General features: G+C 43.7%; 1 protein-coding gene across 12 annotated transcripts in view; it reads right to left on the minus strand.

The window, feature by feature from the left end:
* Positions 1 to 27,268, minus strand: part of SH3KBP1 (SH3 domain containing kinase binding protein 1) — a 336,102-nt gene that overhangs the window by 91,513 nt on the left and 217,321 nt on the right. For all 12 annotated transcript variants that reach the window (XM_045472250.1, XM_045472247.1, XM_045472249.1 and 9 more), the window contains one exon: positions 10,693 to 10,768. In XM_045472250.1, coding sequence (XP_045328206.1) covers positions 10,693 to 10,768 — 76 coding nt within the window. The remainder of the gene's footprint in view (positions 1 to 10,692; positions 10,769 to 27,268) is intronic.

Genomic DNA, 27,268 nt, shown 5'->3' on the forward strand with positions numbered 1-27,268 from the left:
GCAGAGAGAGAAGGGGACAGAGGATCCGAAGTGGGCCTTGCGCTGGCAGACTGACAGCAGTAAGCTCAATGTGGGACTCGAACTCACAAACCGTGAGATCATGACCTGAGCTGAAGCTGGACACTCAACCAACTGAGCCACCCAGGAGCTCCGACATAACCTAGCTTTAAAACATTTCCACCAAGTATACTGTTTTGTGTGTGAGGCACTGGATATAGAATTATCTGGAAAGCACCAATTTAGATAAAAGTAGGAGATACAGGTGCCAGTAGCTACTGTCAACTACCACTGGCTATGAAGCAGGTTTCAACATCACACTTGCCCCTTTTTGTATCCCTACAACCAGACACAGCTCCCACTCAATGCTGCTTGAGCCCCTAGTGATACCTACAAAGTGGAGGAAATTTTGAGAGACAGTTAAACAGGAGGTGAGGGTTATGGGCCAGGAGTCAGGACACTCAAGACTAGGTTCCATCTCGGCTGGGCTGTCCTCAGCACAAAATCTGAGGCAACCGTGCAATAGCTCTGGACATCAGTGTCCTTAGATGTAAAAGGAGAGGCTGGCCGAGGAGGGACGGGAGGAGGATTTGGTTAACTTCAGCCGAACACTCTAAGCAAATTTCAACTTATTCTAAAATTGCAATATACAACAACTAAAACCAAGGTTTCTCTGGTTAAATTAGAGAGTGGGGCTCGCCCATCTTCCACCCAGGTCCCCAAAATAATCTCAGTAAAGCTCTGGAGGCTCCAAAAAATCACACTGGACCGGGCCTGAGTTCTAGCCCGCTCTGACATGTCACGGCTCTCGTCACAGGCACTGTAGCTCTGAAGATCCCTGATCAAACAAGGCAACCACAGCCTCACATTTTAAGTTATTATGATATATTTGAAAAGAAGAATTTGTTTTTACTACTGAGGCATTTGGGCCCTAATTCAGCAGTACTGGAAAATAAAAACATGCTGCTAGTTTGGATATACCAATGGTTTTAAGATATAAATAAATGTATAAGCAAAAAGAATGGATTAACTGAGACTATGATTTTAACTTTACATCATATGGAATGAAGATGTTCTCTACTTTATTTATTTTTTTTTAATTTTTTTTTCAACGTTTATTTATTTTTGGGACACAGAGAGACAGAGCATGAACAGGGGAGGGTCAGAGAGAGAGAGGGAGACACAGAATCGGAAACAGGCTCCAGGTTCTGAGCCATCAGCCCAGAGTCTGACGCGGGGCTCGAACTCACGGACCGCGAGATCGTGACCTGGCTGAAGTCGGACGCTTAACCGACTGTGCCACCCAGGCGCCCCAAGATGTTCTCTACTTTAATTCAAACACTTATTGAGGCACCACTAGGAAAGAGACATTGTCAGTTCTTGGGCCTGTGACATGCAAGTCAGTCCAATCAGCCATCCCACCCTCGCAAGGAAGTGACAAATTGATGCCTGGGGAAAGGCAAGGGTAAAGGATGACAAATTCACAAATGTGTGAATAAGCGTAGACTCACTCTGACGGGATACGGCTGGGGTGATGCAGAGGAAGGCATGATTATGTTCAGGAGGGAGTTTACAAAGGAGGAGGCATTTGATATATCTTGAAAGAAAAATATAATTCCAAATCCTTTTTGGACGTGGGAAGATTACAGATTTTAAATGAGTAGCAGACAGAGATGAAGAGGAAGGGAATGAAATTAATTTGGGGGGCAGGCATTTTCCATCTATTCATCAATTAGATGGATTTAATTAGTCCAAGATCAAGTAGAAATGAATGCACACATGCACATAAAAAAAAAATAAAGGCACAACTTATCCAGGGATTGAGATGAATTTGTCTCTATTTTTTGTAAAGATTTTTTAAAAGCTAATGAATTAGCCTAAGACTGAAGTCCTAAGTCAATTCTTTAGCTTTCTGTCTTTTTTAAAATGATTATGTATTTATTTTTAAGTAATATCTGCACCCAATGTGGGGCCCAATCTCACAACCCTGAAAGCAAGAGTTGCATGCTCTTCTGAATGAGCCAGACAGGTACCCCTTAAGCCTTTTTGTCTTAGAGTCCTTGAAGAATCTGATAAAAAAAAAAAAAAAACAGTGATTTCCTCTTTCCAAAAGTAGGAAAAAAAGACACATTCAAAGGTGCAGAGAAAATGTCGCGTACAAAAGGTTCGAGGACCCTGACACCAAATCAAGATCCCTTACAGTAATTATTGACTGGAATTCCAATTTTAAGGAACTTGTTCTATTAAAACTCCCCAAGAAGTCCAGTCATGATTCACATCTCCCTCACCAAAAAACCCACATTATTTCAATCTCTAAACTTCTAGAAGTTTATATAAGATTAAAAACAGACTGTTTAAGAAAATGAACTCACATGCACACAGCCCATGACTCCCTTCAGATGATTTTATAATCTACTCATATAAAAAACAAACCAACTTAAAAAATGTCCTCAGCTTAAAAAACAAATCAAAGCAGAACAAACAGAATAAACATATCAGCAAGTAGTACATAACACACACACACACACACACACACACACACACACACACCAAGGAAATAACATTAAATCCAGGATGATTCTCTGGACTCCATTTTAGGTCACGTAGATTAAAACCCCATGTGTCACAGAGTCTGGTAGAAAGCCTTCTAGAACTTCCAACAGCGGTGGAAAGTACCAGGTAACCCTTATAACTGTTGTCCTTTGGGATTCCAGAACAAAAGTATCGAGCCCAGGGTTGTCTACTTTCACCAACATCAAAATCTAAGGTTCTTTCATCAAAGTGACAAATATCTGATGCACTACTGGTTCATAATCACTTACCCAAAAGCCCCGAGGACGGAATTTTTCAGGTTTTTGGAAAGAAATTTATTACACATACCACACAACAGATAACATCCTCAGCTGGGGTCTGGGGCTGCACCCAACCATCAAATACATTAAAATTCTGCAGCAAATGCATGATTTGTCACCCCAAGTAGGATAAAGACTATACATAAATGCCTATTAGTCCAGGACAAGGTTTATATCACCCCAAAGTAATAAAACCTTTTAGTTTTCTAGCTTTTTGTATTTTGGAAATGCAATAAGGGTATGGACTTCTGTTACATTCTGGGGGGAAAGAGACTAAGTTAAGTGAGACTGGTACCTGGTTCTCAAGGAGCTTATAACCGAGAAGAGGAAATGAGGCACGTAAACAGAGTTCTTGACGAGGCAACAGTGAGGGAAAGGTAAGACTGATGTCTTCAGGTTAAAGCACCAGAGCATCATGAATGGGGAATCATTTCCCAAAGGAAGGATTTAGGCTCCCTTCTTAGAGGGGTAAAATGGCACCGGGCTCTGTACAATGTTTAAGGACTTTGACCAGAGGAGTAGGAGTTGGCAGGGGTGGGGGGAGTTTTCCCCAACCATTCCTGTGACAGGTGGGGCACCTGCTCCTTCTATGCCTTCCCAGATTCCCTTTTCTGGGGGTCCCCGTCAACAGGTCTGAGGTTGAACGAGCAACCCACAAGCACCCTGGTGATTCTCATCAATAGGGAAGCTCAAGGAACAGTCTACATCAGTGGTTCTCACGCACGAGGGGGCATCGGCGCCAGATGGAAGACTTGTGAAAACAGAAGCCCCGAGGTTCCTGATTCTCCAGGGCTGGGCAAGGCCCGGGGATCTGCATCCCTGACAGGTTCCCAGGTGATGCCGATGCTGCTGGGCCAGGGACCGCGCCGTGAGATCCGCTGATCCAGCCATGGGTATTAGCAAATATTCAACGCTAGCCAAAAGTGAAACAATGGTGGGGACCTGGAGGGAGGGCCAGTGTGGTGGTGGTGCTACAGCTGGGCGTGCCAGATCACAGATGTAGATGGGACATCCAGTCCTGAGTCAGTCTGAGGCGCTGGGGCTAGTGAGGAGGGCCGGAATGAATACTACGCTTGTCATTTGGTCAGTAAATGTTAACTAAGTGCCCACTGTGTACCTAGCAGCAGAGAGGCAGCAGTGCCCTCGTAGAGCTCACTACAGTCTGCACCAGCCGTTCACAGATAGGGCCGGTTTGCTCCCCAGGGGACACGGCATTGCCTGGAGACATTTGTGGCCACTGCAGCGGGAGGGGTGGTAAGGAGGTAATGGAGGCTAGAGATGGTAACCATCCAATACTGGGCACAGAACCGGCCTCACAACAAAGGGCGGCCTGGTCCAAACGTTCATAGTGCCAAGGTGGAAAAACCCTGATCTACACTTAAATTCAGACGGGGAGATAAAACCTAAGGCATACGTCACTATGTTGTGAACTCCAGCCCAATGCCGGCCTCCATGAAAAAGGGGACAGCGACCCCAGATCACAATGACCGCCTCTAGTCCTGGATGCTGCTGGGAATTTGACTTTCAAATTATTTCACTATTGTGAATTATGACACTTTTTAATCTCTTGCTGTAAAAGGAAGATTTAAAAAAAAAAAAAAAAAAGAAAGGAAAATAACCTGACGAGCAAAGCCTTTCTGTTCCCTAGTACAGCGCACATCACGGCCCCTCCAACGACACTTTCTCCTGCTCAGATGACAAGCTCCGAGTCTTTGGGAGAAAGGAGATCCACAAGGATAACACAAAAGGAGTTAGCTTTTATCCTCCAAGAGGGCTGTACTCCAAATCTGGGTGTTCAGCAGCACGGGCAGGCCGGGCACCCTCACAGGGAGACCCCCCCACTCTGAATCGGGACAGCAAGGTCTGTGTTGGAAGCACTTGAGGAAACCCTGAGACGCCGAGCCTGGGGACTCTAAGGCACATCGAGTGTGCGAGGCACCAAAGCGCAGAGTAGGAAACTTGTTTCAAACTGGATGCGCCCAAATATGAGTTTTGGGGATACAAGTGAGCAAAAACGCCTTCCCTGGAAAGGTAGCATAAAAGAGCTCCCAGGTGAGGCCTTATGGGAAACCAGCATAAGGGAATCGACCCCTTTTTCTGCTACTTAAACATGTGGTGAGAAAGCAAAAAACTAGCTCAGACATGGAAAGTAAGAAGCTGCCTAGCCATCCATCAGGCTGCGGTCCCACAGCCAGCTGCAAAGCCAACAGGAAATAGTATCTCTCCCAAGCACATGCTGCAGCTGGAAAGGGTCCTAACAACCCCTTCTCTGAGGAGCACTGCTTTCTTACTCCCAGAGAAAGCTTGTCCTCTCAAAGCACAGACAACCAGAAACTTTGCTTTTTCTATATCATATCAGTCAGAATGAAACATTCCACTCTTGACCGAAGGAACGAAAGTCACTGTGACACAGAAAAGCAGCCGCGATCCCCCACGCACGTGCAGAGCCTCGCGTAAAGAGTTCTGAACACAGCACTGCACACTTATCTTAACTCGGTGGTTCCCAAAGAAATAGGACCTGGGTGCACCTCGCAGTCCACACCTGATGCTGACCCCTTAACAGCCCTGCGTTGCTTGCAACCTGTCAAAACCCTGCTTCATTTACATTTCACTGCATTCCCCCTTCCTCCAAACTGGTAACCACTCTCTTTTCTTTTGTCTGGTGTGATGGGGCCACACGGGTTCTCCTACCAAGTGTCCTCAGTGCGATGAACCAATAAACCTTTGTCAGGCAAGGGTTTGTCTTGGTGCTGTTGGGCTGAACGGTCTAGAGCAGGGACTGGAAAGAACGAAGGGTCTGTCAAGCCCCACGGAACACTGGCAACCACTACTAATTCCTAGAAACCCAAAGTAAGTTCAGGGGTCTTAGGTGATCAAATGTGTCATTTTCCAGCTGGTGACTGTGAACTTCAGAAAGAGGACTCATGGCTACTAGGCCACTTTCACAAGACTCTGTCCAGTACAGAATCTGTTCAAATTTTAAGTCATTTATAAGTCTCCATTTGCTCAACTACCACTTGTCACGTGCCCAGTGAGTCTATGACACTCTGCTGGGCTATATGGTGGGGCTATCGAATAGAAGACACAGGCTCTGCCTCGAGAGACCCACGATAGCCACAAGCCACCATGTGTCACCATCACAGGGGACAACTCCCAGGAAGTGAGTCAATGAACAAAGCTACCAGGAAGGTGGTACAAGCGTCCAGGGATGGAGTGAGGAGAGGTTAGGCAGGGCAAGTTTAGCCTTTGCCCCACGGTCATCATTTATTCAGAAGCCTCACCTGCCTTTGTCCAAATTTTGTCAAGGATCATTCTTTTTCCTAACCCTCCTGCTCAACTGGTGCTCTGAATCTCTAAGACTTTAATTCTTTGTTCAGAAAGATGCGAAATAGCCCATTTCTCCGGGTTACTTTTTCTGTCCCACCAAGGCCACAAATCTGTATCAACTGTAGTAAGAAAGAGGGAAATTCCAGATGTGGTGAGCTGGAGGAATCTCAGGGTACTTCATTTATGAATATTTAGATAGTGTCTCTCTTGTTATGAAAGTCCTGGCAATCTGTTCCCCAGCATGCATTTCAGATGAGTTTCAATATCATGAAAGCTTTACTGGGGGGAGGGGAGGTGATGTTAGTTGCTTAAATAAATCCTAATCAGCTGAGTTTCACTTTCCCCCAGAAAATACCAATCCACATGAACATTTTTTGAATCATCATAACTCTTAATCCTCACGGGAGCTTGTATGTTAGCCTGCCGAGGACAGAGATGTGAGGAAGGGGCTTCTCTCCTCTCTACTGCTGGGCGGTTTTTGTTACAGATCTGTCCACTGACCAGAAAGGAGGGCCGCCCCACTCTCAAGCTCAGGGAACACAGGAGTCACATGACAATCTGAAAGGGATGCAAGGGGCTTTTTGGTGGACTTAGGTGCCTCGTGGAGATCCTGGGAGAATGTGCCCTTTACAGTGAAAGCCAGAAAGCAGGTGGGGGAAATTAGCTGCAGAAATTCTTTCTTTGGCCCATGAAAAACATCTGTCAATAAACATCCTTCAAGCCTTCACTGACACTGAGAATTCTCCTTCTGACCTCCTGCACACTTACATGCATACTTACACCTATACCCGATGACCTCTCACGTTCCTACTAAACTGTCCCCATCTTCTTTTTGTCTCTCCCCTCTGGCTGCTCAGTTCTTTGAATGCAGAAATGTTTTACTCTGAATCGTTGAGCTTTTGGAACCGAATCAGAGGATGAAGATGCTGGGAGAGACCACAGGGGTTGTCTCTAGAGCAACCCTCGGACTTCACAGGCAATGCAGACAATGAAGAGCAAGGCAGAGAAATAAAATTATTCATCCAAGGTCACACGGCTAGCGAATAACAAGCTGGTCCTAGAATGCACACCTCCGACTTTGGGCAAAAACACACCACCCAACCTCTGTTAACAACACTCTTTGTTAACAACCCATCCCGGGGTGCCTGGGTGGCTCAGTTGGGTGTCCGACTTCGGCTCAGGTCAGGTCATGATCTCACAGTCTGTGAGTTCGAGCCCCGCGTCGGGCTCTGTGCTGACAGCTCGGAGCCTGGAGCCTGCTTTGGATCCTGTGTCTCCCCCTCTCTCTGTCCCTCCCCTGCTCATGCTCTGTCTCTATCTTTCAATAATGAATAAATGTTAATTAAAAAAAAAAACCATCCCCCCACCGTGATGCTTCCAGAGAGCCAGGTGGATGGACATAATTAATAGATACTTATAGGACGGAACAAGGCTTGGGCTAGAGCCTAGATCCTCCCACATGCTTGAAGGAGTTGAGTATTCGGATCTGTGTTAATACCCAGGCCCGGAAAGCCCATCTTAGATCCCAGAATTACTCTCAAACGGCCATGTCCAATACTGTGGCCACTAGGCACACGTAGCTATCGAGCACTTGATTTGTGGCTGCTCCAAGTTGAGCTGTGCCGTGCACGTAAAAGACACACTGGACTGTGAAGACTCATATAGATAAAGAATAAAAATATCTCATTTGATAATTTTATACAGGTTACATGTTAAAGAGATACTATTGGGGATACACTGAGTGAAATAAAATACATTTACATATTTAATTTAGTAAGCTCACTTGTTTCTTCTTTCTTTTTTAAAAATGTGGCTGCTAGAAATTGTAAAATCACGTATGTGACTCACATAATATTTCTATTAGCCAGCTCTAAAACACAGCTACCCTCCCCACCCCTGCCCAGCTAATCTTTCCAAAAAGACTGGAATCTCCTGCCTGCAGACATGGCAGAGGGTGAAAAGAAAGCATCAGGAACAGGATCTTATCCGAGGGCTAGTTCTGAAGACCTGAGGATTACTCACTGCAGCACGCCCTGCAGACTGTCCAATGTGCCACATCCTTACAAGTGACCCTCGGGTCCCTGCTGCTCAGAACCCTCCCAAGAGCAACCTACAAAGTCACCCAAGGAGGACCAAGGTCCTTTTTATTCTGGACAGAGGTGCACCATCTACAGGGAATTCTGACTTTACTTCTATTGAAAGTCTTTCCCTTAAAACAAAACCTCTGTTCCCCAGATTACTACTTCTGCAGACACAAATCAGGTTGGTCAAGACCACTGGTTGTCTCATGTCACGAGGATAGCCTACCCTGGGGACCACATTCCCATCACCTTTGAGGCTTGATGTGTCTTCCCCTTTTCCTTCTCCTGCCTATTCCCCATTCTGGTTGTCCAAGCAACATTGCTAATGACAGGGATCATTTAGAAACCTGTCAATTACCGCAACTACAGACTAAGCAGTTGAATGAAGGAAGGACAGGCTACTGTCCAACAAGAGAAATGTTTGCAGAATGGTTTAAATATTCATTTCTTGAAAATTCTTCACTGCCTAGAGGCACCTGGATGTCTCAGCTGGCTGAGCATCCAACTTGAGTTTGGCTCAGGTCATGATCCAAGGGCTGTGGGATCAAGCCCTGCCATTGAGCTCTGCAATGAGTTTGGAGCCTGCTTAAGACTCTCTCTCTCTCCCTCTGCCCCTCTCTCCCCTGCTTGTTCTCTGTCTCTAAATTAAATTTAAAAAGAAAGAAAGAAAGAAAGAAAGAAAGAAAGAAAGAAAGAAAGAAAAAGAAAATTCTTTAGTGCCTAAAGGTAGGTTTGGCATAAAAGTGTATAACCTGCATGAATAAATGCAGGGCCAGGTTGTCCTGAGGAATATTGATGAGTTCCAAACAGTGGTTCTGGAAGTGTGGGCCCTAAACCAGGCACAGCAGCAGCACCTGGGAATTCCTTAGAAAAGCAAAGTTCCAGGTCTCACTGGACTAATGACTCAGAACTTGTGGAGGCGGGGCCCAGCAACCTGGGGGGTGGGGCCCAGCTCTCCAGGTGATTCTGGGGCCCACTCAAGTGTGAGAACCCCTGCATTAGAGTATTAGACAAGTGGGCTTTCTGCCTATGACCAGGAGTCGGACAACAGCATTACCACATGGAAGGCACCAGACCTCATCTGAACCTTCCACACCAAGGCCGAGCTACAGCACCTGCATCCGTATCTTCCATGAACTTGTTTATCAAAACCACCATTTCTGGTTTGGCAAATCCCACAAACTCATTTTCCTAAGTCTAAGGCAGTACCCCTCATTTGCTTTTGAATGGTATATTATTTCTCAATTAAAAGGATAAAGCTGTGCTTGCTCTTATATTAATCATAATTATGTATGTGTGATTTATGTTCTCTCAATCTTTGGCTTTCCAAACTATATTAGCAGTCTGTCCACATTATGCTCATAAGAAAATCTGAAGCTGGAAAAAAAATAATAAAATCCCTAGAAGAAACTGAAGTAATTGTTTCCGACCAGAGCCTGTCCAGAATGCCCTAGTTACGGAAAGGATAGCTAAAGGGATTGGAGGCTTGCCAGATTAACAACTACAAATTCAGGACGCCCAGGTATATTTGCATTTCAGATAAACAACAAAGAGTACGGGGGACATACTTATAAGCAAAAAATTATTCACTGTTTATCTGAAATGCAAATGTACTGGGCATCCTGTATTTTATCTGGCAACCATCTAGAACAGGGAATAGGACCTTTAGGAAGGCGTTAGGGAGACAACTATCCTCAAACACTTAAAGGGCTGTTAGGAGAAAAATGGGCTAATATCATTGTAGACCCAGAGACTAAAATTTGTGGGTAAAAATTCCAGGAAGAGCGTATGTGGCTCAGTGGAAGAAAGACATCTGCGTGTAGAGAGATTTTAGTCGAGACGCACTGAGGATGCTGGCTGGCAGGCAGGCAGGCAGGCAGGCAAGGGCTGGGAGTGCTGGCTGAGTGCTGAGGCTAGAAGGTGGGGCCTCCCTGACTTAAAGGCCTATGAATCCCCCAACTGCTTGAATTGCCATTCTCTACAGCCTTTCTGCCTCCTGAATGATGCAAAGTGATTGGGTATATATGGATAAGCCCCAGCTCTGATACAGGCGGCAGGAAAGAACCACGTTCCATAAAGAAGAAAACCCCCCAAGAGTGCCAAATCTAACTTGTGCCCACCCACTGGTAGGACCCAGTGGAACACATTTGGGCATATTTTTTCTGATGTATTTTAAAACGCCATTAAGGTGAAGGGGATTAAAGAGTACACTTATCATGATGGGCCCTGAGTACTGTACAGAATTGTTGAGTCGAGATATTGTATACCTGAAACGAATATAACACTGTATGTTAACCATACTGAAATTTAAAAGACTTAATTTAAAAAGTTAAACAGCCATTAGGATTATGTGAGGATTTTTCAAAAGCATGTCCGTGACTGAAAAACCCTTAACTGCTTCCAAATGTAAAATATGGATAAATAAGGAAACTCACTCTTTGTCCTGCCGTCCATTTCTGGTTTTGACGAGTCTGGAGTTGCCGTCGTTGGAGGTAACTTCTTTCCAATTGTCTGAGGAGGAAAGAGATCATTTTACTTAACTAGATGATTCTCTCCATTAAGCAAAGAAAGAAAATCAAGCTCATGATGACAAAATGTTCACAACTGCTTCTCAAAACCACACCCTCGAGGCGTGGCTGCTCCGAGCAGGGCCTGCCATTCTTTGACAGGTCAGAGCCTCAATAACAAGCATAACAAGCACACGTGAGAGAACCAGGGAGTAAGGGTTTCATCCTTGTAGGCGCTCCAAACCTTTCATTCCCATTCTTCCTTGATGCTCTTACTAAAAGGCTGATGATTTTCAGCAAAGTAGACAGGTACCTTTCCCCTCACTTGATGAGAAGCTGACTATATCCGTGGAGGCACAGCACCTGGCCCAGAGGAGGCGCTCAAGAGTGTGTGCAGAGTGGAAGAACGATAGTGAGAAGAAAAGGATAAAAAGACAGAAAGACGGGAAGGATAAAGGGAGGGAGGGCCAGAAGGACAAGTGGATAGGCAGGTGGAAGGACAGGCAGAAGCAAGAATGTCCAGGGCAGGTGTGCCTTATCATATGCCCCAGCCGTGGAAACTGCACGGTGCCTCGTGGGGTGGGAGCGAACACACCCACGTCCTCTAGCACAGGTCTATCTGCCCTAAAAGTGGAACGAGGGGAGCCCGCAGCGCTCTTCCTTCCAGCCTTTTAACCTTCCAGGGCTTTAAGAAAGGCCTGTGCCACAGACCCTAGGTGTCTATTTACTAGTAAAAAAAAAAAAAAAATGATGAGTTTGTGTGGAGTTCATTTTCTTCCCTTCGTTCCAGGCTAATTCTATTATCATTCATTATTAATAAACCATCCATAGAAAAGACTGATACTGTCACTGACTAAAGATGTTTCTGAAAACACAAGTGACTCAGAGGCTCAAAGGCACCAAAAATGAAAAAACAGACAGTAAACAAAATGCTGCTTCCAAAGGCAAGGTCCCTTCCCACTCTTCTCCTTTGCCACCACATTTGTGTGATAATGATTAATGCCCGAGGAAATGGTCTATTGATACCTGGGAAATGGCTGTCAACATCAAGTAGCTGGGGCAATTCAACCTCCCCAACAACGAAGGGTTTCCCTAGCGAGAATTCCAGCCACTGGGAAAGCCAAACATAGCTGCACCTTGAACACGTGAACAGGAATGAATTGGCATGGCGGGATGTTTCTTCAAATAAGACTGATTCACCACAGTTTTTAATTTGAAAAAGTCCTTGATGCTTCGAATGTTGAAACTAACATTAAATATGAATAAATCACAGAAAGAGGAAAAGATAAATCAAATCCTCAGCCCTTTATGAATTTTTAAAAACATTTGTGACAGAAAGCTTTTACATTTTACACGGTGACATTTTTATTTAGTGCCACAGGGCTTTCTAAATTGGATAAAAAATGAAATCCAAAACATTATGCCACCCCTCCACTGCTGCTAAGTACTCAAACTAATAATATTTTGTGATTCCAAGGAAACATCAAGGAGGAAAAAAGTGTGTTGTTATTCGGCCATGAGGTCAAATTTGATGAGAAACCGTTCTTAGAATTATCTTCAAAAACCAGGAATTGACAGGAAAAGTAGGCCCTGTCGAAGTGTCATTCACATTCCTGTTCACACTTCCAACAGCATCGCCATCAATCTCTGTTTTTCCCTTTAGGACCAGACTAAAGTATCACTATCATTAACTCATTAGGAAGAAGAAAAGAAAAACCACTGGCACGTCAGTTTTCACTGACAGTGGAGAGAAGAAATCAGGAATATGCAGAAGGAAACACTATGCTCAATCCTGACTTGGGTTCCTTTCTGGGAAAAAAAATGAAGCTTCCAGTGGTTTGGGCGTTAAACCAGGTGCCTTCCTTTAGAGACCTTCATAGGTTGTATGCTCGGACAACTCCCCCTTATTTAGTAACAAAAGGAAGCACTGCCCGTGGTCCCTGATGCCCTGGTTTACAGGACAGTGCAAGCTAACAGACATCAAGAAGATCCACCGGTTAAGTACACTTACTTCTATACAGAAAAACATGTAAAGAACAGCTTACTCTGTTCTGTTTTCTTGCTATTTCAGAAAATACAGCACGCTGGCCTTTGCATGGATCCCAGCAACAGGGGTGATGGTGTGGCTGAAAATCCACTCACCTTCCAGGGGTGCTGGGCCTATTAGCTCCTCCTTCCTTCCTCTTGGGCCATGATTGAAGGTCAAGAGTAAGTCAAGATCCTCCCCTCTCAGCTTGGTCTCCCAGGCGTCCCAGAGATGGGAAGTATTCAGGAGTTGCTCTCTTCTCTAAGAGCTAGAGAAGTATGGTTCCCAGGCGAGTGGCACGGGTATCACCGGGAACTTGTTAGTAAAGCAAATTCCCGGGCCCCACCCCAGGCTTTCTCAATCAGAAACTCTGGGGATGGTTCCTGGCAGTCTCTGTCTGAACACACCCTCCAGGGGACGCTGATGCACACTCGAGATTGAGAAGCACTGACCCAGAGGTAGGAGGGATTCCATTAGCACTAGCCAAATACCTTTCAAGGATTAACAACTCAGGTGCCTATTCTCATATCTATATAAATCATAAGCTGTCTTTTTCACTCTTCTTCCTCTTCTCTCTCTCTTTCCAGAAGGCTTTGTTGCCTTCTACCTTCTCTATTCTCAGCTGGCATAACAATTGGTCATTCCTACTAAATCAGTCAGTGCAGAGAGGAATGAGAGTTTAGGAGAGCCAACAGGGTGACAATGTCACTGAGGGGAAAGAATGGGGACATAGGTGGCCACGAGATTCTTCACCAAAGAAGCCCTGGAAGGATGGATGGGACAGATGGACGAATGGACGGAAAGATGGTTTTGTACCAACAACAGAAGACCATACCTAGCCTCATACTACCATGAAGGTCAAGTGGGCAGATCTGCATAAATGTAGTGACCTCCAGGGAGAGCCACGTCCTGCTGCTCCTCCACAGTGTTTCCCTCTATGGGCATGTTAGGTGGGACATCGCTTCATTGTAGGAGACTGTCTCACACTAAAGGACATTAGGTGACCTTTGCTCCTGCCCACTAATAGCCTGCAGTGCTCCTCCGTCAATGCATCCACGCCAAACGCCCTACACCTTTCTAAACGCCCCCTTTGAGAACCTCTGTCCTCTGCCCTTCCTCGAAATCCAACAACAAAGACAAGGAGTAATGAATTACTGCTTTCCCACCCAGCTTTCAGCTTCCCCTACACCTCTGAAAACATCTTTGGTCCAGTGGGCTAAAAGTGAACAGAACCCGAACTTTCAAAGGGCAATGCCTAGGGGCGCCTGGGTGGCTGAGTCAGTTAAGTGTCCAACTCTAGATTTTGGCTCAGGTCATGATCTCACAGTCCTGAGATCGAGCCCTGAGTTGGGCTCCACGCTGAATGTGGAGCCTGCTTGAGATTTTCTCTCTCTCTCTCTCTCTCTCTCTCTTCCTCCCTCCCCTTCAAAATAAATAAACATTTAAAAAAAACTTTAAAGGGCAATGCCTAGCTCCAGTACACACATAGGTCAGATATAATTGAAGGCCAGGCCTAAGGAGACAGAAAAATCAGGGAATCACATCCAGACATCTCTCATCCACTTTAAGGCAGTGACGAAGGACGTTAGGCTTATAGCAGCTGTGGAAGAGGATTCAGCATCTCCATTCCTTGCTTCCTCGGCAGGGTTCCAAGATCTTGCCCTCTGGGTGCCCTAAGAAGACGGCTTATCCAGGACAAGCACCGGCCATACACTTGGGGGCTGTGTGGACTCAGCTCAGGACCCGGCTCTTTCACTCCTAAGAGATGTGCAAACAGGCCCATTTTACCATCTGCCTTGTGAAGGAACAGCTGAGTGCTTCCTCTTCTCCGTGCTGTGGTCTAAAGACCTCTTAGTAGCCACATCTGTGCTACTCCGCTCTGCTTGCCCCCCAGCTCGGAAGCCACCGCTTGGTCTCGGAAGACATGTACATATGGATGGCTGCATAAAGCTGAAAGCTCTACAAATCGACAACTCTTGGTTGCCACCGACAATGAGCTACTATTGCTATTGATCTACTTCAACAAACAGTAATCACCAGGCTGCCATCAACTTTTGCCTCTCCTACCACATCCTAATGTCCATTTAAAAAAATGACTTTTAAAAATAAACAATTAAAAAAAAGCATTCCTTCAAATATTTAAGACCAGAAGCCTTTCTCCTACTAGCTTTCTCGACAGAACCCTACATAAAGTTTCTGGGCGATTTTGTGTGTAGTAAGTAGGAGCGATCATATATATTCCTAGCTCTACAAGATCTGGTAATACAGCATCAAGAAAGATAACCCCCATATGATTTCAGTTACTGGAGCAAGTAATTTTTTTCCCCTCTTCTGTGCCAAAATGAAGAAACTAACGCTTGTAGGAAAGACAATCCCTGGATGTGAGCCCAGTAGAATCCAGTTCCCTAATGACTAATAGATCTGTTTCTCTTTGTGACCGCTGGAGCGTGAGACCAGGGTCCTGCTCAAACCAAGTCACCCCTGTGACTTCATTCTAATTCAGATGCAAACTCCTTTGAATGTATAAAATTTTCTAATTATAGGACAATGCTAAGGAGAAGGAAGTTTAAGTCCCATCTCTGAAAGTCTCCTCTCAGAATACTACGCATAACTCTTAATCACAGAGGCAATCAGGTTCAGTGGGTAGAAGGAAAGAGAGAGAGAGAGAGAGAGCCCTATATTCAATCAGTGAAGTCTCTCTGTTGGTAGACCAGGCTTTCGGATACCTATTCCAGAAGAGGGTGATTTTCTGAGAAGCTATATGTAGACATTACTCAAGTGTTCACATAAAGCCAAACACAAGAGATGACTTTTCAAACAGCTGGTAAAATACAAGATAAAAGATGGTTCTTTCAAGGCATTCCTTTTACTACCTTCGTGTTTAACGCTACTCCTTCCCTTTATGCTCAGCACAGATTTATTAAGTGCCTGCTCAACGTGAGGCAGGGAAGCAGACGAAAAGGCAGGAGGATGTTTCACATTATCACCAACACCGAAACAGCAATTCATTGGGTTCTCCAGAGTAGTGTGTTGACGAGTGTCCAACCGTTTGGCATGGTTCTCCCAAATGTGAGTCATATACAAGATACGGAGAGGTATAGGCTATGGGAGATAGTGACAGGAGGAAAGAGAAACAGGATCTATATATAACCCTATCCATAACCTTTTAGCTTTCATTTACCATCGTAACTCAGAAAGATACACAAACTATTAAAACTCACTGTCAACTTTTAATATTTATTTTTACACATTCCTTTCATGAACACCTCTAATTGATGGTATTAGGAAAAGTCTGCTTGGTGCTCAGCAGAGAACGGTAGGAGCAGAGCCTAAGCCCTGTGAGCCAGCTCATGTCAGAGCCAGAAGAGAACAAGCACAAAGGAGCGTCCTCACAATGGGGGCCTGTGAGCTTCTAATGGGAGCCTTTTCTACTCGCTGGGAAATTTACATTAGCAACTGTCAATTCGTCCGCCTTTGGCTGGCTCAGCCTAAACTATTTGATACCAACAGGACATATGCTGGAATAAAATACAACTCAAAATTCTAAAGATAAAATACATGGTCCAGTAAAAGAAAAAATATATTTGTAGCTCCATTCTAGGGTCAGAGGTCATCTTTAAAACACCTCAGATACCACTGTGTCATTTCTGACATCTCTGAGAGGCATGCTTCCGTCTATTTTTAAACACCGCTATAAGAAAAAAACTTCTTAAGTAATCTCCTGATTTTAAAATTGGGCTTCAGACTTACGGTTACCCATATAATGTTTATTTCCCCAGTTGTCTTGAAAAGTTAGCAACAGTTCAAATTACGTTAAACCTCTTTGCCCAATCATGGTCAAAGACCCGGTCAGATCCATAGCTCCTTTAGAAGCATTTGTTAGCTGTATTACGCTTAGAAAGTTTAACTGCTTTTCTCTCCTTTTCTCTTCAGAAATAGTGGCCTCCTTGAGAGCAGGACCTAGATGTAAATTATTCTCTCTACAAAGTAAAGGGTTAGTAAGCGTTGAACAGAGCAGGGAGTTTGAGGATGCCACGGACGCATGCGTTACCCTAGCATTAACAACCTCCCAAGACAACTGGTGAATGAGTGGAGAGTTCCTTCTTGACAAACGAGACTAGGAGGGCCCACTGTTTGTCACTGTCCTGTATCAGCTCTTTGCAGCATAATCTCTGGTGACAGCATATTTTCCAGGATTATTTCCTAGATCTCTGTCACTCCTGGCTTACTCTCTTGTTCCCAGGCACACACCCCCAACCTCCTATTAATTACTGGTCACCATAAAGAAGAATCCAATCTCAGCCATGTTCCTGGTAGACAGCTCTCTGCCTGTGAGTTCCAACTCTTCATCCTAGCCTGTTCCCTCGCGTTCTCTCAAGTTCCTACCTATTATGATCAAAAAACCCTCATGTGGAGGATTCATTATCATCCAGGTATGTGTACATACATGCGCACCCACGCGCGTGCACACGCACGCGCACACACACACACATACACACACACACCCCATTCTCTTGTGCTGAAATCATTTTCCAAAGTATGCTCCCAAGATGTCGTACCAACTAGCAAGTACCAAAACACCGAATCCCACAATCTGGTAAATATGGAAAACATAGAACACTTGATCTAATCCTTGCATAATAGCAAATTAAAAGCTCTGAGAAGTCCTGTAGTTACCGTTTAACCTTAGCATTATCTAAGTGTCTTCTAAGCTCAACCAGTACTTCTTGTGCTACTTATGAACACAGCACAAGAATGAGTAGTGTATGGAAGAGCTGGATGAACATCACTGCCTCTACTTCCTGAAGTCTCCTGGCTCATCCTCTTTGTTTCCTAGACTCACGACTTGGAATCCACCCTTGATTACCCTCTTACTGCATGTTCTCATGTCAAATCCACCACCAAAGCTCTGTTTTCAAATTTGCCCCTTCTTCTCTGACCCCAGCCTAGATCCCTGTTACTATCACAGAGACCATTTCACTAGTTTTCTAGACAAGGATCCTATTCCCCAATTCAGGCTACTGCCTCTGATCTCCCATGAGACTCAACTTTTAGTCAACCTCCACTATAACCCCTTACTATCTCCCTTAAAACACTCTGAATATATACTGCTTCTTAATGGCTGTTCACAGAAAGTCCCAAAGCCCTGAAGACATTTACTTCCAATTGCTGCAACCTGCCATATCTCTCAGTGGCTGGTACCTTTCCCTGTACTCTTAAGACTATTAGCAACCTTTTTCTGAATATAAAACACGGATGCCCATCTTTGATGCCTCCATTAGGCCTTCCAGGCTTTACTCTTTCAATCTGTACAATAAAAACTCTAGTATCTATCATTCTACTGAACATGTATATATGGAGTCTGCTTTACGTTAGTATATTTCTCTCTCTTCCTGAGACACATGTGTGCATTTGTGTGTATCTGTCGAAAGATGTATCTGAGAATTGGAGCCAATTCTACCATTTATCACGCACTTTATCTTCTGCCAAGATTTGCTCATTTGGGTCATTTGTTTGCATTTTCAATAGCTCTAGAGACCATGCCCTAAAAAGACTGGCAAGATCCATAGAACACATTCACAGGTAGGATTTTCTCTTTGTCAAAACAAAATAACTTATTGAATGTTTAGTAGGGGCTTCACTCATGCTGGGGAAATGCAGTGTTGAAGAACGAATCAAAACCTACTTAAGTGCTCAATGAGGTGGAGAATGTACATTCAGACAACATTAAAATCATAGAAGGCAGCTCTCCAAACATCTGACGGTATATGAAAATACTGCTTATATTTTACCTCCACTGTGCCCAAGAGAGAAGCCTGCATCCTATTTTGTTGTAAGATCATCTTTTTCACAGAGGATGAACAGGCCAAAGTAAATTTCCATTTCATATACCACTTTGACAAAATACAATTCGCCATTATGCCCTAAAAGACTATTTTCCACCGCTATGACAGATAAAAGGAAAACATAACCCTTCTTTCTACTAGAGGATTACTTTTATCTTTTGCTTAACAATGCTCCCTTTTTAGATGCATCTGGAGAATTTAAAGAGTATGGTTAAAGGAGACAGAGGGATGTGATGGCAGGAGTAAATACCATGGGCCTGGTCTGAGTGTTGTTCATCCAGGGCTTTCACATGACACTTGCTGTACTTTTGTGGACCGAGTCCTAATTTTTCTATAAAGTAGCTGTATGAATTCAATTAACATACAAAGATGCTCTCCGGATTTAAAATATTTTGATTTATTTAATCATAACATAGTCTAGGCTATTTCCCTTGCCGGGGATAGCACCTCCTCCCCCAGTGTATTTGAATCCCATCTCACTTTTAAGGTTCAAGGGAAGTCCAACTGGCTAAATCAAGGTTTCAGTAATGTTTCTACTGACACGCAGCCCACGATGGATCACGGCAGTTTTATGGCATACTTGAGGGCAAAACCACACTTAGTAGTTTTCCTTTATACCTCAGAAATATAGAAGGTGGGCCTGCCCCCTCCCTTCCTTCCTTCCTTCCTTCCTTCCTTCCTTCAGCACTCTTTTCCAGAACTACCATGAGCCATGATCTATGCCGCAGGCTAGGTTAACAAAGATGGGATGGGCAGAGTCCTGGATCTTTACCGAGTTCAAAATTTAACAGCCCGTCTCGGACTCATTAACAGAGCATCATAGTACAAAGAGATAAACACTACAACAAAGGTGTAGAGAAAACAGGAGCTATTAATAGTTCCACATTGGAAAATAAGACTCACAGCAACGATGAAGCATGAGGCAACTTCTGAAGAGTGAGCAGAAACTTGCTGGGTAGAGAATGATGGAAAGGGTATTCTACCTGAAGAAAAGCAGGAGCGTAGGCGAGAATGTTTGTGGGGAAGGGGGCGGTGCAGTCACGGGTGGAGGAAGGGAGAGCTTCCTGGGTCAGGAGGCCAGCAAGGTAAGTTGGGGCCCATGCTAAGTTTGCGCATTATCTTAAAGGCAACCAGCAGCAAGCAGAGGTGTGGTGTGGTCAAATTACTGACTTTAAGACCAATGATCCAGTGGCATTGGGAGGAATGAAGAAGAAAGGAAAGACATGCACAAGTCAAGGAGATGAAGAGGAGGATGATGGAGTGATCCAACTGAGGCAATGAGGGTGAAAGTGTAAAAGAGAGGTTCGAGAAGTATTTAGACCACCTACCTCTCTCTACTCCATGGTCACCACGGGGAGAAATCGGTGATCGTGAACTGGTTTGGATATACATGGACAAAACCCAAGCTCTGTTACGTCCTTAAGTCTACATATATGCATTCTACGTGGGTACAGAGTGCCAATGACATGCCAAGAACAACATTAAATTCAGATCCTGATTACAAGGGGCAAAACAGGCCCAACACAGAGACTCGGGGATGCATTTCGGAGAATCTATCCTAATGTGAAGAATCACAGTGAATGTGTTCTCAGTGCTCTGAGGCTGGCGTGGTGATGTTCTGTAGAAAAAGTAGGCCTGTGATAGCTGTGAACAGTCAGCTTACTGTTAAAACACCAATCAATCTACCATTTGAAAATGAAAATATGAAAAAAAGATTTTTTTAATGTTTTATTTATTTTTGAGAGAGAGAGAGAAAGAAAGAGAGACAGAGTACAAGAAGGGGAGGGGCAGAGATAGAGAGGGAGACACAGAATCAGAAGCAGGCTCCAGGCTCCAAGCTGTCAGCACAGAGCCTGGTGCAGGGCCCGAACTCATGAACTGCAAGATTATGACCTGAGCCAAAGTCGGACGCTTAACCGACTGAACCACCTAGGTGCCCCCAAAAATGAAAATATTTTTTTTAAAAAACAGAGATACCTAAGAAGTTCTTGACACAAATGAAAAAGCATCTTTCTAATCTGACAAGTGTAAAGTAAATAATTGAGCCAACTAAGTCTCCCAAAATGTCTTTGCTAGAGATGAAAGTGGGAAATTTGTTTCCCCAAAAGAAATTTCCAGAGAAGATTTTATGCCCTTCAGAGCAAGAAAGGGAAATGAAATTGTTTCAGTCACAGAGGAGGTAATATTTGGAGTGATGTTTTATTGTTTTGTTTTCAATCAAACTGCTATTTATAAGGCTAGGGCATACAATGGAATATCAGTTAGCCTTCAAAAGGAAATCCTGAAACATGGTACAACATGGACGAACCTTGAAAACATTACACTAAGTGAAATAAGCCTGTCACAGAAAGACAGATACTGTATGATTCCACTCACACGAGGCACCTAGAGTAGTCAGATTCATGGAGACAGAAAGCAGAAGGGTTGTTTTCAAGGGCTGAGGGGAGGGGGAATGCGGAGTTAGTGCTTATGGGGGACAGAGTTTCAGTTCTGCAGGGTGAAACGATTTCTGGAGACAGTGGTGACGGCTGGACAACAACATAAATGGACTTACTGTCACGGAAGTGTGCACTCACAAATTATTAAAATGGTAAATTTTATATTAGGTATGTTTCGTCACAACTTCTTAAAAGGCTAAGAGTATACCTCTCTTTCCCTACAAGCCTCTCTTTAAGTATGAATGTTAACTAGAAAGGCAAGAAACTGCTCATGACCCTCTGGTATCCTATCCTGATACTTAATATTTAACCATAAAATAATCAGGGGCGCAGACAGCATCAAACAAGGTGAGCTGGAGAACAAACTCATCTTTGTCCAGAAGCTCATTTCAGTCTTACAGGAAACACTCCTTCCATCGAGACGATCTCTCAATCTGGCTCCTGCTATACAGCTCTGACTTTAATGCTGCAGGACTCATTCTTCACTTTCATTGCCTGCTCCAGACTCCCAAAGAACAACACTTACTCCTTTTTTAAAAAAATCATCCGGTCTCCCCGATTTTATAGAAGAAGGGAAGAGAAAACTGCATCAAAACTTTAAGACTCAATCACACTCGCTTTACATTTTCTTTCACTGCAAAGAACAAGTTCACATCACATACTTATTCGAAACAGGAACTTCCTAAATATACCCAGAGGTCAGGTACACACTGGTTATATCTTCTAGACAGAGAGTGAAATTCTTAGAAAGGGCACCCTGAGGCGCTTCAACAACGGAGATCCTCAAAGAGAGATCAAATTAATCTCAGGGCATTCTAGGCATTAATGACTACAACATGCTCATTCGTCAATTAGGAGTGAACACAAAATCTGTGCCGTCCATGAAAACATCCTACATGTCAACCACTGGAACTTTCTCACCCTCTCCACGGTCCTACTGTGGTTTCTTGGAGTCTCGTGAACAGCACTGACTACGCTCTCTGCTTTGTATTTATGGCTACTTATGTCTGTGTCTGTTTGACTAGAACGTAAGGTGGGGGGGGGCGAGAGCTGTGTCCTGCTAATCTCTGTATTCATTGGAGACACTAAACACTCAGAGTTTCCTCCAGTCGACAATAAATTCAACATTCATCAAAAATATTTAGATCTATGGAGAAAGTTCTATGTACAATGTGTTTTCTAGGTGCTGGTGACAGAAGAACGGAACAAGTAAAGCTGCCCCCCCCCCCCCCGGCTTTCATGATAGCATCTGGCAAGAGGAGCGAATTAGTATTAAGTAGGGTTCCTCTCTAAGAGCAAAGACTATGCGATCTTGGGCAGGTCACTCCACGTCTGTATACCTCTGTCTCCTTGTCTGAAATGGAGATGATAACATGTACCTTATAGATTTTCTAGGATTACAAGGAAAAAATGCATATGAAGTACTTAGCCATTACTGCCGTTGTTGAATTTTACTGAATAAAAAAATCGATCACTATAATGCGTCTTTATGAAGCTAGTTACAAAGAATGACTGTTTTGATTACGGCAGCTTTTCAAAACGGCAGGTTAAACTGCCCCATTCCTTTGCTTGGGGAATGGAGAGCATGAAGCAACTTTTACAAGACGGTCACGCAGCAGAGACGAGCTTGGAGCAAAGCGATAATTCTGAAAAATGAGCAAGGAAGAAAAGCAATAGCAATCACCATAGAGTCACCACCTGGGAGGAAAAGCAGAGACAACACAAAGAAACTCGGAGAAACAACTAAGGCCAGAGCCGACAACCCACAGAGCTTTCAGGTCAATAAAGCTTCAGTTAAGGTGGCGCCCTGCAGTGAATGGCCGGAAGACTGTTCCAGAAGCCCCTCAAATACAGGCCCGTGCCAACTGCTTCTGGCTGCATCCAAACTGTTATCTACTGTTAACGATGGAAAAACAAGGCGTGTGTCTGGGAAAAATGGCCTGTTGTCAGAGAACAGAAAGCCTTTTATTGAGAATTTGGAGCCTTAGGAGCAAACACACCACCATAGAAAATCACTCCGAGCCATCTTTTACAAAGCTTGGCATCCATTCAATAAGAGTTGAAGAAATCCTAAATCGTTAGGCCAAACAGATACCCCTCCCGAGGCAGTTAAGAAACATGGGCCAAATGAGACCATAAACTCATGTGGTACAGATTTCTACAGCCACCGGTAGAAATTACTGACAGACCCTTAGACGTGCAAAGCTGAAGTCACAGTCCTCTACCTGGAAGTGGACAGGCCTCCTGCCAAAGGCTGCTTTCTTAAAGGCTTCATTCAGTATCAGCAAGGAGAAGACAAGTGGAAGTCTGTTCAGATCCAACAGGTAGTGTATCAAATTCCACAAACCTTTGTGGAGTGCCCACCACGACCCAGCCCACAAGCCGACACTGCTTTCTTACGTTGGTTTTTTTTTTGTATGTTTTCAAGAAGCTGCTACGTTTTCAGCTATCATATAATATAATATAATATGGATTCACACATAATGTTGACAGGAGTCAATGCAACCACCAAATTCCAGTTCTCCCACATCCTCGAGGTACCTAGAGCCTTACAACTAAACACTCCACAGCCTTTTTTAGAGACATGTTTCACGAAGTTTGTAATGTTTCACGAAGTTTGTAATTTTCACTAAGTTTGTAATGACATGGGAAATTTTATATAAGGCTAAGTGAAAAAGATGCACAAGTATGTGTGTGAAGAAAATTATGTGTGTGGTATGATCTCAACCAGTTAAAAATGTATGGCAAGAAAGGCTGAAAGTAAATACCAAAAACAAAACAAAACAAAAAAGTCAACAGTGTTTGCCCCAGAGCGATTAAATGAGAGTGCTTTTTACTTTGTTTTCTATTACTCTACTTTTCAGTGTTTCTACAAACCGGTTATTACTTTTATAATGCAAAAAATAAAGTTTTAAGAAAATAACATACACTAACATAACTAGAAAGGATGGCCTACCTCTCCACGTTACTGATTTCTTTCCATAAGGCCTGATTTGATTTGCAACACCTCCTAACTAGAAATCACAGGCAGCTTTTATTAGAGGGTCATTCTATTTCCTTCTCGGGGTCATTCTATTTCCTTCTCGAAGTCATTAGGAAGGATGTTAAGAACATCAGATGTAAAATGAGTCACGGCGGTAATTCACAAGACGCCACCCATTTAGAGCATTGCCTGCCATTTATTACCACCCTTTACTTATAGTTCTTCATCAGCTCTTAAACTCAGTGACTAAGTAGATGATAGAGTCATTTCCAATTAATGTTGTTCCCAAGTAAAGTATTGAGGCATTTTATCACATGTTTTCAAAGCTAAAAAACATATTTCCCACTCTTCTAATTAAACCCATGAATTCCTATTCACACACGTGACAGTAGCTGAAAAAAAAGTTGAGTTTACTTTGTAACGTTTTCACATATGGTCACAGAGGATACTTCTGGATTCCTCAATTTCCAGCACTTGAAGAAGTACTGATTTAAAGGTGTGATGTGTTTGCGTGGGGTCTCTGTAGCTTTATTGTTCTGTTTTCTAGTGGTTCTCCAGTTCTTCACAAGGAAAAACTTTAAACGCAAACCGAAGTAATGATTGCAAACAGTTTCTCAAATGGGAGAAAAAACAAATGTGAGGAAAGCCAGACCCCCCAAATTTTGAGGTTTCATTTTCCCCTGAGCTTTTAGAACAATTTACTTAAGTGTATCACAATCCAAAAGAAAAAAAAAAAAAAAGACATCGATTTCACAGCTGTTTTCATTTCTCAGCTATTTGACAACCGTCTCCACTTAATGTGAACATACTTTGATTTTGCTGCCTTTCAAAAATCACCCTTGACTTTTTTCTTTTTTTTAAAGGATTCGAGTTTACGGTGTGGACGGATTGAATCAATGCACTTTTAAGAGGAATCTTTTGGTAGAATGATTCCTGGTCTGCTGGAGAAAAAGTTCAATTCAGCCTATGCTCAGCTACCACACATATTCATTCACTCACTCAAAGTTACAAGTCTCTTTAGTAGCGAGTCTCAGGTGCAAAAGGAGTTCTCTTAAGGCTGGAAATTCTCTCTCTTATGCATGATGAGTTTTAGGCAAATTAGATCCTCACCAAATGAACAAATGATATGTCTTTCATTACTCATTTTGCATGTTCTCATTTTCCTGTACTAAAATATTTCCCCATTCTCTTCTCCTTTCTCTGTAACACACACAAAGACACCAAAACACACAAAATAGAGGGGAAGATAACCTTCATTTGAAAAAACAAAACATGACATCACCTATTTTAATCACGTGCTTTCTTAAATGGCACTTTTTACAGTTCTGGGTTATTTTTAAAAAGGTACTTTTCGTTTTTTGTTTTTTTTTTTTTTTACAGGAGTGGGGGGAGACACTGTGCACAGTAAAATATCCCAATTGATGCATTTTCTGGTCTTGAGAAATTCCTTGTCCTTTTCTACCACAATGGAGAAAGTTCTGTTCAGTGCTTTCCACTTTTGAGTTCCCGAGAGCAGAAGTTCCTCTTGTTGCCTTCCACAAAGTCTCGCCACAGGCTCCACACAGGGAAAACAATACAATTCATGGAAGATAGTGACAAAGGAGGACAGAGAGCAGGAATCGGGCTTCTGGAGTTTCTAACCTCTTCCCCACGCCTGAGTTATTATCCTTAATTTATTTCAGACAGATGGGTTTCAGATGGTTATCTATCTAATTCTACAGGGACTTTCAGTGAAAGATTTCCATGTCCGCCTCATCAGAGGACAAGGAAGAGTTGATCAGGCCTCAGTATTGGCTACATCTCCCTTATTCCTAACCTGCTCACCATGCCTCGAGTTATAGGGGGCTCCCCTTTTTTTAGCCATCAGGGGACCAGAGAACAAGCAACCATCGAACCTCACCTAATTCTTCACTTCCTCCCAAACTGTTTAGCCTTCTCTCTTTGCAACGATGACCACTGTTTCTCCACAGCACCTGATTTCTAATTTCTTGACCATCTCTATTCACTGCCTTCAGTCATTGCTTCTCTGGATACCCTGGCTTCTCTCTAGTCATTGAGTTTCATGACAAGACAATCAACCCACATTAGAATCTTCATTTCATACAGACTTTCTGAACTCAAGTCAGGGTTGGGCTACACACAAGCATACTGCTCTGTGGTCCCATAAAACCATTTCTCAGCACTTGGAAACAATGATCCCACCCCTAACCCAGATGTATCTCTTTTGGCCTCGCTAATTTTTTCAAGACCTCTTTTCAACTCTTATTTGGATGCTTTTCTCCTCTCCTGCCTAGTGGTCTATGACTAAAGGCTCTAGTCGGAAAAAACTGGCGTTGTGTGAACTCCTGGGCAGTGAATACAAAAATTACACCAAAATGTTAGAGATCCTATAAGCCTTACTGGAAAGCACAGTAAGGTTGCCCGTCCATTACATCCTTCCCACCTCTATGTTGCAGAGCAGTGTGACACGCATTACTTAGGCAGATTCCTTACATGCGTGGGCACAGGGTTACCAGCTTCATAACGTTTCAGCCTCTTCCAAATCAAAACACAACATCTGTATTCCCATCACTGGAAAAAATTGGATTCTAAATTATGAGCAAGGGGCGCCTGGGTAGCTCAGTCGGTTGAGCATCCGACTTCGGCTCAGGTCATGATCTCACGGCCCATGAGTTCGAGCCCTGCGTCGGGCTCTGCACTGACAGCTCAGAACCTGGAGCCTGCTTCGAATTCTGTGTCTCCCTCTCTCTCTGCTCTTCCCCCGTTCATACCCTGTCTCTCTCTCTCCTTCAAAAATAAAATGAAAAAAACATTTACAAACATTTTAAATTATGAGCAACCTACTGTCTCTGTTTCTAACAATGCCTGAATGTGGAAAGGGTCCTGGGGTTTGAAGCAAAAGAACTCTATCTGAAATTAGACACAAAGGGACACACAATGTGTGCGGCTCTCTCGACGCAGCAGCTAGACAATGCTAACACTGTACCAGGAGGGCGATTTGGGATTACTTCAGGATCTAAAATCTTGATACTTTACATCATCACTTCTCTTATCCACTTTCTTTTAAGTTTATGCATTGGTTTTTGAGAGCGAGTGAGCAAGGGAGCGAGCACTAGTGGGGAGGGGCAGAGAGGGAGAGAGGGAGAGAGAGAATCCCAAGCAGGCTCCATGCTGTCAGCACAGAGCCTGACGCGGGGCTCACACTCAAGAA

Source organism: Leopardus geoffroyi, chromosome X (genome assembly GCF_018350155.1).
Source record: "Leopardus geoffroyi isolate Oge1 chromosome X, O.geoffroyi_Oge1_pat1.0, whole genome shotgun sequence".
In the NCBI taxonomy this organism is placed as follows: domain Eukaryota; kingdom Metazoa; phylum Chordata; class Mammalia; order Carnivora; family Felidae; genus Leopardus; species Leopardus geoffroyi.